Source organism: Rhineura floridana, chromosome 1 (genome assembly GCF_030035675.1).
Source record: "Rhineura floridana isolate rRhiFlo1 chromosome 1, rRhiFlo1.hap2, whole genome shotgun sequence".
Taxonomy (NCBI): domain Eukaryota; kingdom Metazoa; phylum Chordata; class Lepidosauria; order Squamata; family Rhineuridae; genus Rhineura; species Rhineura floridana.
In genome coordinates, this window is record NC_084480.1 from 176,116,106 (window position 1) to 176,129,575 (window position 13,470).

At 42.7% G+C, this 13,470-nt stretch overlaps 1 protein-coding gene across 6 annotated transcripts in view; it reads left to right on the top strand.

Annotated features, from left to right (window-relative positions):
* SORCS2 (sortilin related VPS10 domain containing receptor 2) overlaps positions 1–13,470 on the top strand; it is a 202,202-nt gene that overhangs the window by 89,027 nt on the left and 99,705 nt on the right. For 5 of the 6 annotated variants that reach the window (XM_061587478.1, XM_061587444.1, XM_061587448.1 and 2 more), the window contains exons 4-5: positions 252–416; positions 1,019–1,092. In XM_061587478.1, the coding sequence (XP_061443462.1) occupies positions 252–416; positions 1,019–1,092 (239 nt within the window). The remainder of the gene's footprint in view (positions 1–251; positions 417–1,018; positions 1,093–13,470) is intronic. The other variant, XM_061587457.1, reaches the window with a different exon arrangement.

Genomic DNA, 13,470 nt, shown 5'->3' on the forward strand with positions numbered 1-13,470 from the left:
ACCAATAGTTGTAATTGTAGATTTTATTATCTGTCTTTATGGTATTGTCATTTATGGTTGGTACAATTCCTCTTTTGATCTCTGAACCAATGCACAAAGTTGAAGTTTGTGGTAGATTTAGTTATTGTGTTGCTTGATACAGCTCAAAACATGTGCTTATTTTCAGTTCCTTCATTTCTTTGCCTTTTAACAAGATAAAAAAGAGTACTAGAGCAAATAGTACTAGAGCCTCTTATTCTTTTCTTTTGTAGATAATTCTTGTAAGTTCTTCCCATAATGACCTGGATCAGAGTCTTTTTATTAGCACAGATGAAGGAGCTACCTTTCAAAAGCAGCCCATTAATTTCTTTGTGGAAACTCTGATTTTTCATCCAAAGCAGGAGGATAAGGTGCTTGCCTACACCAAGGAGGGACAGGTAAACAAAAAAACCTAAGAGATGTCATATAGTATTTTGATATTTTTCAAATGTTACCCCAAAGAAGTTCTAATCATTTTAGAGGGATAGCCTTAAATGACTATGACATTGTTTAGCAATGGAAAAATACAACCTACTTTCAAGTCATTCACTGTAGGTTGTATCACACATGCATGCATATCACACTATTCTTCAACAGTTGGTGCTTCAGAGCTAAGTAAGTGAATAGGCCATTGAAAATAATTGTGTTTGAGGTGATGCCAGCTGATATGAACGTGGTATTAGATCTCCAATAGTTCATTCACATATGCAAGTCGTCACTTGATACTGCATTCACCAAGTGATGAATGTGCATATGTGAACCAGTTTATATGCTGTGATTATCTATATGAATCTCATTTTTGTTTCATTCATGGTAATATCTTGTTGATTTTTAAATGAATTGAAATAAACTGAGGTTTGGCACCCAGTAATTTGATCACCTGGACAGCTCTGTCTTGTATTACTCCCAGCCTCCAAAACTCATTTGTCTGTGCATTTTGTACTTTGTGAAAATTAAATAAGAACTGTACTAACATGTTTTGTTTTTGTTTTATTTTAAGCTTTATGTCTCTCTTGACTTGGGGACAAAATGGACACTCCTGCAGGATCATGTGTCAAAAGACCATATTTTTTGGTAAGAGACATAATGTTGCTCTCCAGAAATACCAACATGGACAGAGAAAAAAATATATACTAATCAATCTCTGAGATTTTTCTGAGGCAATAGAATAGCATGGTTGCAAAACTGTTTAATATATCTATATCTTAACTATTCATACAGGTGAGACAGACTTCCTCAAGATTTTCTGATTTTAATACTCTTTTGGTATTTTACAGTCAAGACTGCACATTTATTTATTTTTGTTTTAATGACAGATTGGCTCTTATTCTGTCTTCTTTGATTAGACAATTTATACTAAGTCATGAGCTCATTTAGGTTTGCTGAAGAATTTTCTGTATGGACTTTCTAGTTGTCAGCAAATTACATTCTGTCTGCTTCAGTGCTCCCTAACTGTAAAATTGGACTATTTTAGAGGGGGCATTATGGAGGGGGTTGACCAAGCCCTTCTCCTCCTGTCAAACTGGGACCAGAGAGTCTTGGCTTCAAATCCCCACTCAGCTATGAAGCTCACCTTGGGCCAGCCGCTATCTCTCAGCATAAGCTATCTTGCAGAATTGTTGGGAGGATAAAACGTCACTGTTTGCTCCTTGGAGGAAGAGCATCAGTCATGGTTAATTGTTATCCATAAATGTGTTTAATCCATTTGTTAAAGCCATCTGAGTTTGTGAGCTAGTAATGTTTGTAGATGACACCAAATTATTTAGAATGGTGAACTCTCTAACAGACTGTGAAGAGCTTCTAACTCATCTCTTCATACGTGGTGAGACAACAGAATGGCATATGAGATTAAATGAGTGCGCAGAATGATACATGGTGAGCAATCTGAGCATCACATATTCACTAATGAGATATACAAAAGCGACTGTGATTAACCAGGGATCATGCACTTATATTTTTATTTGAATCATTTCTATTCCACCTTTTCATACCAATGTTCAAGGCAACTAACAACATTATAGTCTAATATCATCTATACTGTATATAATGCTTCATCTCAGTTCTACAGCTTGCTTGATGGAACTTGCAAAATAGATTGTCTATGAGGAATTATAACTGACTTTAATAGGCAACGTGTGTTCCATACAGTATGTGTCAAACTCCAAATACCATGTTTCTTAAAAAGAGGCAAATACAAAATATTTATTTAAAATGTTTTTATAAGTTATGAAGATCACAGAATACCTTCATAAATAGGAGAGCCTTACAGATCTTAGGTTAGAGTTAAGGAAAAACTTTTGTTGATTTGTTAGTATGGTTTGGTGAAAGTTATCATTGGGTAGAGGAATACGCTACTCCAGGGCTGGGAAATCCTTGGTCCTTCAGATATTGTTGGACTCAAACACCTATGAGTCCTGCACGGTCAGTGGTCAAGGATGATGGAAGCTGGGAGTCCAGCAACATCTGGAGGGCCACATGTTTCCAAATTCTGCACCATACAGTTGAGTCATCTAAGATGGTGCAAACCCTGTCTTAGACAGGTAAGTAATATAAGTCACAGCTGCAATTGTACATCAGTTGTAAGTTCCTGGTTCTTCAATTGCCCAGTGAAAGAGGTGTCATCTTCATCCACTGATTCTGTAGCAGCGCATGAGCACTAATTTAGACAAAGAATTTCCATATTTCCAAGGGCTTCCCGATTCATTGCAACAAAGGGGAAAACTTTGCACCTGTGGATCTGAGCCCTACATTGAAGATAATTAAGAAACATGCTCAACTACCACTAAACTCTATATAATAACTTTTTGTTTCTAAGTAATTTCTTAATTGATTCCACAATCTGATACAGTAATTCTAGTTTTTCATTTGAATAATTATTTTAAGTTTTATGTGACAAACCCCCCAAAAAACTACTGTTCATATAAGAAGGACTGAAATAGTACATTCATTAAGGAAAATTGGATATGGGAAGTATAGAAGACACTGAAAACACATCATGGCACTGGTCACCTTGGAAAGGTAATATCGTAGGGAGGTTGGAGATGGCCATTGCTGGCTTTGTAAGCAAAACTTCTACCATATGTGGTGGAAGTGCCCTAAGGCGGAAAGCTTTTGGTATATGGTTACTGAGGTAATAAAGGAACTCTCACAAATCCAAATGACAATGAAGTCATTAACATGTTTTTTCAATTTGTGATGTACAATATATGCTAAGTATTGAAAGACTAACAACCCCCCCTCCAACTAAAATAGAACTAGTTAGAAAACCTTGAAATTATTAGCTGTGAGTATGCGACTCTTTTATATTTTTTGGATGTTTTTAACTGTTTTAAAATATTTTAAATTTGTTTTTATTATTTTAATTGTATCGTTTTACCACTTTGGTGTTTGCTGCCCTGGGCTCCTTTGGAAGGGAGGGTGGGATAGATGTGTAATAAATAAATAGTAAAACTAACTATGATTAAGAAAATGCAGGAGTATAAAGAAGCACTGGTTGACTGGAAGCCTGTGCCTACCTGCATTAAGTGGCGGTAAAGAACTATAGGAATAGGGATTGACTTCATGATTCTGTGAAAATGTTAATGATAGATTTGGAAGATTAGGCCAGAAGGGTTCAGATCATTATTTGTTTTTCTGATGTTTAATTATATCTCCTTAGTACAGTAGGGCCCCACTCATACGGCGGGTTACGTTCTGGACCCCCGCTGAAAAGCGGAACTCATTGAATAGAATGGCGTGCAATGCCTGAAAACCGGCATAAAAGCGGAACAAGCGCCGTATGAGTGGGGCTTTCGTCTAATTGCATCTAATTCAGACCGCCGCATTAGCGAAGCGCTGTAAAGCAAAGTGCCATAAAGTGGGGCCCTACTGTATTGTCTTCATATGTTCTTTGGCATATTTTTAAAAATCTTTAATATCGAAATCTTTTAATTAATTTCAAAATTTATATGAAATCTTTAATATCTTGTACTTTTGTATTACTTTATATCCTATTTATACCTTTTGTTTTTTTCTTCTGTATTTTTTATAGAAATAAATAATTAAAATAAAGGTAAATTAAGGATATATCATGGAACACTGGACAGAAATATCATAAGAAAGTCTGTTTGGTAAAAAACGTTCATAAATTAAACATTCTGTTGTGAAGATCGAGTTATTTTTCTTCTCACCATGTAACTCAAAGTACCAGAAGACATTAGCCTTTCATGCTAATTAGAGCAGACTGTTTATTCAGTACACTTAAAAAAAAATCCCCAATAGAACAGCATGGAGCAGCAGCAACATGTTTTGAGCTAGTTGTTTTATTGTACTTATGAATAATGCTGTTTTGACTGGATGATTAAGCAATGGTTTCCTCGAGAACCAATACTGTGAATGACAGATCTTTACTCCCTTCATGTGTTTGGACAAGTTTAACATTAGCAGATTTTCTAGCTATGTTGCAGAAGCACAAATGGGAGAAAATTCTCTAAGGGCATCTGTGATGTAACTGAAGGCTTTAGGTTGTTATTTTAAGGATGACATTTCTGAGATCTCTCTTGATCAGAGACATAAAAGTGAATGTCTTGGGGCCCCAATTAGAAAAGATTAATTACAGAGCGATGACAGATTCAGTCTGGTTAGAAAGCTTCATTTGTATAACATGAGTTTACAAGAACTACATTTGCACAAGAGCATTCCTTGCACAGTTTTAACCATTGCTTAGAGGCAACACAAACTTGACCAAAGGTTTTTAGTATAATGCAGCCCCAATGCTCTGTTCAAGGTGCGTTTTGGAGGCAGCCTAATTTTCTAATAACGCCTGTCTTATGAAATGGAAGCAAATGGCCCCACTACAAAAGTGGCATTTCAGATTTTTCTTGACAGGCTTGTGTGTGTCTGTTAGGAAATAGTACTGAATATTAGAGTTGCAAAATTAAAACCTTACTTTCCGAAGATTTCAGACTTTGCCCAGGGAGGGTTGTACGTAAATCTATTACTTTGAAATCTTACTGATTTTATTTAGTTATAAAAATTAATTTACTTTCTATTAAAAATACCCATGGTGATGTCCAAAAGTAAAAATAGCTATACAAAGAAATCTGAAATCAGGCAGCATAAAACACAAATATCAGAAGTAGCCCATCATAAATAAAAACAGAATCTTCACATTCAAATCACAATTTTTTTAAATATGTAGAATAGAAATAGCTTAACCTGCCTTCAAAACTGAATAATGATACTGGATTGTATCCAAAGCTGCTTTTCCAGTCATGCACCAGACTTCAGCTTATACAACGGAACATTCTTCTCCTCTCCTCTGCACCCATTCCATACACCCTAGAGTATTGGGGACATCTTGTAGATTTGGGGGAGTACACAACCAGAGGAGAGATAAAGTCCCGTTGCACAAGTGGAATGCGCTCACACAGTGTAGGATACAACCCATCGCCTGGCAGCATTCTCTAGGAAGTCTTTCATAGAATCATAGAGTTGGAAAGGACCTATAAGGCCATCAAGTCCACCCCCCTGCTCAATGCAGTAATCCTATTTGACCAACCGGCAACATTCCAAGACATCATAGATACTTGATCTATCCTCCTAAGGGGATTCTGTCATGTAAGGCGAGGGGATGGATTTCCTGCCACTGCAATCTTAAGGTTGACCCTCTCATCAGGGGATGCTGTTGAAACGCAAAGATCACTTTTTAGATGCTTGTGCTTTACTGCACATTGGGATACATGAGAGCCCTTTGCTGGTCTTTGACTGAAATAATAAATAATAAATGCAGGAATCCAAATTAAAGCATACCCGACAGATGGCTGTCCAGCTGCCTCTTCAATGCCTCCAGGGTTGGAGAGCCCACCACCTCTCTAGGTCATTGGTTCCATTGTTGTACCGCTCTAACAGTTAGGAAGTTTTTCCTCATGTTCAGTTGAAATCTGGCTTCCTGTAACTTGAGCCAATTATTCTGTGTCCTGCACTCTGGGACAATTGAGAAGAGATCCTGGCCCTCCTCTGTGTGACAACCTTTAGGTACTTGAACAGTGCTAACGTATGTCCCCTCTTCTCCAGGCTAAACATGCCCAGTTCTTTCAGTCTCTCCTCATAGGGCTTTGTTTCTAGTCCCCTGATCATCCTCATTGCCCTCCTCTGAACCCGTTCAGTTTGTCTGCAGCCTTCTTAAAAGTATGGTGTCCAGAACTGGATGCAGTACTCAGGGAGGCCTTTCTAGCTGTCCTGTCCTGAACACCCACAGATCTAACCTAACATTTAGGGCTTTATTGATTGATTGATTGATTGATTGATTGATTGATTGATTTTATTAAATTTATTAAATTTATTACTCGCCCATCTGGCTGGTTGTCCAGCCACTCTGGGTGATGCACAACATAAAAACATAGTTCACATTAGAGCCTTAAAATCCCAACAGTAACACTAAAATCTAACCCACCCCAAAGGCCTGCCTGAAGAGCCAGGTTTTCAGGGTCCGGCGGAAGCTCATCATGGAGGAGGCATGGCGGATGTCATTTGGGAAGGAATTCCATAGAGTGGGTGCCACGATTGAAAAAGCCCTCTCCCTAGTTCTCACCAGTCTAGCTGTTTTAACTGGTGGGATGGAGAGAAGGTCTTTTGAGGCTGATCTTGTTGGGCGGCAACATTGATGATGCTGGAGGCGCTCTTTCAGATAGACTGGGCCGAAACCATACAGGGTTTTAAAGGTCAAAACCAACACCTTGAATTGGGCTCGGAAAGCAACTGGTAACCAGTGCAACTCCTTCAGCACTGGAGTAATGTGGTCTTGCCAGCGGCTACCCTTAATCAGGCGAACTGCCACATTCTGTACCAGTTGCAGCTTCCGGACCATTTTCAAGGGTAACCCCATGTAGAGCGCATTACAGTAGTCTAGGCGAGAGGAGACCAGGGCGTGTACCACGAATGGGAGCAGATGGTTTGGAAGGCAGGGGCGCAGACTTCATATCAAGTGGAGTTCATACAACTCCGCCGGCTCACAGCCGAGACCTGAGCCTCCATGGACAGCTGGGAGTCACGAATGACCCCCAGGCTGCGGACTTGGTCTTTCAGGGGCAATTGTACCCCATCAAGCACCAAGTTAACATCCCCCAGCCTTCTCTTGTCTCCCACGAACAGTACCTCGATTTTGTCAGGGTTCAGCTTCAGCTTATTCCTTCCCATCCAACCACTCACCGACTCCAGGCACTTGGACAGGATTTACACAGCCAACGCCGGTGAAGACTTGAACGAGAGATAGAGCTGCATGTCATCCGCATACTGATGACATTGCAGCCCACATCTCCTGATGATAGCTCCCAGCGGCTTTATATAGATGTTAAACAGCATAGGGGAGAGGATGGAACCCTGTGGTACCCCACAAGTGAGAGGCCATGTGTCCAAGACATCGTCCCCCAGTGCCACCCTCTGGTACCTATCAGAGAGGAAGGAGTGGAACCACTGCATTACAGTGCCCCCTATGCCCAGCCTCTCCAGGCGGTCCAGGAGGATACCGTGGTCAGCGGTATCAAAAGCCGCTGAGAGATCCAGGAGGACAAGGAAGGTACATTCGCCCCTATCCAACACCCTCCTCATATCATCCACCAAGGCATTGCTCATATTTAATTGAACTTGGTGACAGTTGTACTTGCTAGAAATAATTAGAAATAATCAGTGGTGGGGTTTTTTGGTAAAAAATGAGGTGCCAGGACTCATATCTTGATAAAAGTGCTATGGGTGCTAGCGCAAAATGTTTGCCAGGAGTAGCAAAAAATAAAGTAGCGGTACTCCATACCAGTGAATACCATCTCAAAAAAAGCACTGGAAATCACTGTTAGAAATATTTATGTGTTGATGTTGAATGTTTGCTCTGTTACCTGTTTTTTATTTGGCAAATATCAATCAATCAATCAATCAAAAGAATTAATTTGTAGAAAAGAAAAAAATATGTGAAAAGAAATAATAAGTGTCATGAAGAGGAGGCCTCACAGAGGGTGCATCAACAAGAATTTTTATTTAAGAGGCTTAAAAAAAGTAAAGGTGTCCCCGCACTTATAGTGCAAGTTGTTTCCGACTCTTAGGGTGACGTCTTGCGACGTTTACAAGGCAGACCGTATATATGGGGTGGGATTGCCAGTTCCTTCCCCGGCCTTTCTCTATGGAGGGAAAAAAACATGCAGTGGACTTATTTATGTATTTATTTATGTATGTATTTATTTATTTATTTAATTAAGCTTATATACCGCCCGACTAGCAACAGCTCTCTGGGCGGTGAACATTAAAAATACAATAAAAATAACACAAAACTGTACACAAAACTGTACAGTCTAAAATCAAAATATAATAATTTAGAATTAACAGGAATTAAAATGCCTCAGAGAAGAGAAAGGTTTTAACCTGGCGCCGAAAAGATGATAGTGTCGGCGCCAGGCGCACCTCCTCAGAGAGACCATTCCATAGTTCGGGAGCCACCACTGAGAAGGCCCTAGATCTTGTCACCATTCTCCGGGCTTCTCTATGAGTCGGAACCCGGAGGAGGGCCTTCGTAGTAGACCATAGTATACAGGCCTGTTCATATCGGGAGAGGCGTTCCGACAGATATCGTGGTCCCGCGCCATATAAGGCTTTATAGGTAAGTACCAACACTTTGAATCTGGCCCGGAAGCATACTGGAAGCCAGTGCAAACGGGCTAGCACAGGTGTTATATGCTCAGACCGCTTAGTTCTTGTTAGCAGTCTGGCCGCCGCATTTTGCACTAGCTGTAGCTTCCGAATCGTCTTCAAAGGTAGCCCTACGTAAAGCGCATTGCAGTAGTCCAGACGCGAGGTTACCATAGCATGTACCACTGATGTGAGGTCCTCCTTACTCAGATAGGGACGTAGCTGGGCTACCAACCGAAGTTGGTAGAACGCATTCCGGGCCACCGAGGCTACATGAGCCTCAAGTGTGAGGGAAGAGTCTAAGATGACTCCCAGACTACGCACCTGTTCCTTTAGTGGGAGTGTAACCGCATCCACGACAGGGTATATATCCACCATCCGATCAGAGAAACCATCCACCAACAGCATCTCAGTCTTGTCAGGATTGAGTCTCAGTTTGTTAGTTCTCATCCAGTCCATTGTCGCAGCCAGGCAACGGTTCAGCACGTCGACTGCCTCACCTGAAGAAGATGTAAAGGAGAAGTAGAGCTGCGTGTCATCAGCATACTGATGACAACGCACTCCAAAACTCTTGATGACCGCCCCCAGCGGCTTCATATAAATGTTAAAAAGCATGGGAGACAGAACCGAACCCTGCGGGACCCCACATTGGAGAACCCACGGTGTCGAGCAATGTTCCCCAAGCACTATCTTCTGGAGACGACCCGCTAAGTAGGAGCAGAACCACTGCCAAGCAGTGCCTCCAACTCCCAACTCCGCAAGCCTCTCCAGAAGGATACCATGGTCGATGGTGTCAAAAACCGCTGAGAGGTCAAGGAGAATCAACAGAGTTACACTCCCTCTGTCTCTCTCCCGACATAGGTCATCAAACAGGGCGACCAAGGCAGTCTCAGTGCCAAAACCAGGCCTGAACCCCGATTGAAATGGATCTAGATAATCGGTTTCATCCAATAGCGCCTGGAGCTGGTCAGCACCACACGTTCCAGGATCTTGCCCAGGAACGGAACATTGGCTACTGGTCTGTAGCTGCTGAAATCCTCTGGGTCCAAGGAAGGTTTTTTCAGGAGTGGTCTCACTGCTGCCTCTTTCAGACAGCCAGGGACCACTCCCTCTCGTAAAGAGGCATTAATCACTTCCTTGGCCCAGCCAACTGTTCCTTCCTTGCTAGTTTTAATTAGCCAAGAGGGGCAAGGATCCAGTACCAAAGTGGTCGCACGAACTTGTCCAAGCACCTTGTCCACGTCCTCGAACTGAACCAACTGAAACTCATCCAACAAAACATGACAAGACTGTGCTCCGGACACCTCAGTAGGATTAACTGCTATTAAATAGGAGTCTAAGTCCCGGCGAATGCATGAGATTTTATGCTGGAAGTGTTCAGCAAATTTATTACATCGAGCTACTGATGTATCTGCCGTATCTTGTAGGCCTGGATGGAGTAGGCCACGAACCACTTTAAAAAGCTCCCGTGGGCGTGAGAGAGATGACTGAATAGTGGCGGCGAAATGTTGTTTTTTTGCCGCCCTCACCGCTCCTACATAGAGCTTAGTAGAAGCACGAACCAGCTCATAATTGCATTCGTCGGGAGTTCGTCTCCATCTCCGCTCAAGCCGCCTCCTGTCTTGTTTCATCGCTGTCAGCTCCAGAGTATACCAAGGAGCTGTATGAGCTCTACATAGGAGAGGGCGCGCAGGAGCGATCGTGTCAACAGCCCGGGTCATCTCTGCATTCCACAGATCGGCCAGGGCTTCGACAGGAGCGCCAGTCTTATCAGCCAGAAAAACCCCCAGAGCCTTTTGAAAACCTTCAGAATTCATTAGTCTCCGGGGGCGGACCAATTTAATAGGTCCCCCACCCTTGCAGAGGGAAAAGGCTACTGAAAGTCTAAACTTCAGCAAGCAATGATCTGTCCATGACAACGGGAGAGATGTAAAACTCCCCACATCCAGATCACTATCCCCATGTCCGGTAGCAAAGACCAGGTCAAGAGTATGCCCCGATGTATGTGTTGGGCCACTAACATATTGAGACAGCCCCATGGTTGTCATGGCGGCCATGAAGTCCTGAGCTGCCCCAGACAAAGTAGCCTTAGCATGACTGTTGAGATCTCCCAGTACTAATAGTCTGGGGGATCTCAACAGTACCTCCGAGACCACTTCCGTCAGCTCAGTTAGGGAAGCCATTGGGCAGCAAGGTGGGCGGTACACCAAAAGGATCCCCAGTCTGTCCCTCTGGCCCAGCACAAGGTGCAAACACTCCAGACCAGTGATTGCATGGACATGGTGCTTGGTGAGTGAGATTGAACTCTTATAGGCCACAGCAACCCCACCTCCCCGACCCTCAGATCTACCATGATGCTGAACCAGATACCCCGGTGGGCAGAGCTGGGAGAGACTAACTCCTCCCTGTTCGCCCACCCAGGTCTCGGTTATACATGCCAGATCGGCCACCTCGTCCACAATCAAATCATGGACGAGGGAGGTTTTATTATGTACCGATCTGGCATTAAAGAGCAGCAACTGGAGATCTGAGAGTTGGCTGATAGGACAACCAACAACCCTGCAGGTATGAGAAGGACCAGAACGCGGCACAGCCACTACATGTCTGGGCCGCGTTCTCCTTACCTGGCACGTCCCTCTCATATCACCATACCTCCCTCTACCCATCACTACGGCAATTGGGGCCCCCTCAGGTCTCCCTTCTTGATGCAATACAGAAATGAAACTGAAAGCAAGGTTCCTGAGAGCTGACACAAGCACTTCCTGGTATGGGAAGCCAGGAAGTTGATATACTATGTGTAGCAGGGATAGGGAACCTTTTTTCAGTCCAAGGGTTGCATTCCCTTCTGAGCACCTTTCCAGGGGGCCACATGCCAGTGGTGGGCTGGGCCAGAAGCAAAAGTGGGTGGAGCAATAAATATGAATTGTACCTTTGTACAGTAGGCTCGTTCTACACACACGTCTCTCTGTCCTCTATAAAGTCAAAAAAGAAGCATTATCATAGTTTAAGGCAGCCTTTCCCAACCAGTGTGCCTCCAGATGTTATTGGACCACAACTCCCATCTTTCCTGACCATTGGCAATGCTGGCTGAGGCTGATGGGAGTTGTGGTCCAACAACATCTGGAGGCACACTGGTTGGGAAAGGCTGGTTTAAGGGCACATTCCAGATAGGCAAAAAACACTTGGGGTGTAAAGTGAGGCCAATGAATGATGTCGCCTGGGGACAGTACCAAGGGCCAGAAAGAGAGACCAGGAGGGCTGCATTCAGCCACCAAGCCTGAGGTGTCCCAGTAGTGAAGTGGCAAATTCAGAAGTGCAGGGTCCCTTCATGATAGTCATACCACACCACCTCACAGCCAGTCTCCCTTTTTCACTTTCCATCATCTCCCTTGCTCTCCCTGTTGTCTTGCGAGTCCACAATCCACTGCAACAGATGTCCCTAGCAGCCAATCAGCATGAAAAGGGACGCTGTGTGTTAGCTACTGAGAGGAGTCTTTTTCAGTAGTTGACTCGCCTCCTTTCACTCTGATTGACTCCAATCAGCATTAAAGGGCAAGGACTCTTCAGTGGCTAGCATGCTTCCTTTTTGTGCTGATTGGCTCATACAGAGGGACTTGGCTGAGATGCTGCTCCCAAAAAAGTAAAACATCTATGACCCATGTGACCTCGGATGACTACACCCCTGGGTGTCCCAGTCCTGCACTGCAGCATTTACAGGTCTTTTTATACCTTAAAATACCGAGTGCTATAGTGGATAGTGTTGGGTTTATGACTTCAGAAACATGAGTTCAAAACCCTACTCAGCTATGTAGCTCACTGACAGTGCACTCATATACATGTGTACTCAGAAGTAAGCCCCTGCTTCCACCAAATTGTGGAGGGCTGGTGCTTATAATTCCATCACTTCCTTCCAATTTGCGCAGGCCATTGGGTTTTACAATCCCACAGCTACCGCCAGTTTGTGACAGAGGATTTGCGGTGGTTTACTTATCCTACTTTTATATTATTATATATAGGTTCCCTGCCATGTACACCATAGATTAAACATACCTGCTGTCATTAGCTATTTATCTTCCTGCTGCCATCATTTAATTTCCAAGGAATAATGCTTTTGTACGCGTCTTCTCACATACACTGACTGTGTATAGGCATGGGCGAAGAGAACAGGAGTCTAAGGTTTATAAGTCAAAACAAATATAATGTATAAAAGCTTACTATAGCACTAAAAATAGGGTTATTTGCAAGCTGTTTATATAACAATACTAAGTTTACAGTTTACTGATATCAGTGTTGCTTTAAAAATATGGCCTTTACTTTAATCATGGTTTACATGAATGACGTTAGTGTTGCTTTAGAGACATTTATAGCCTCTCTCTAGTTCTCACCCCTATAGTAAACCATTAGCCAATTACCCTTTTAATTTCCATCCCAGTTAAATTACAGAAGGCTTCTCTCTGGTCAGGTTCTCTTCTTCATAGTTACTTTACAGACTTTACTTTCCCAAAAATCCTCTCTGGTCAGGAACTCTTTCCCATAGTTACCTTACAGTCTAAGGCCTTTACCAGATTGTCTGACTGAATTCTTAAACAGTGCTCAGCCTGTCCTTTTATTCTCTCCGGTCAAAACCCTACAGGCAATGGCTAGGTCCTCACTGGATTTCTGAATCCTCGTTCGTCTATTATAGTGGATCAATCAGTTTGAATGTAATGTCCACAACAGGACCTATCAAATACAGACATTTTGCATTCTACAGAATTGTATAAAAACTGCATTCTCCAGCCAACTGCCATAACTGAAATT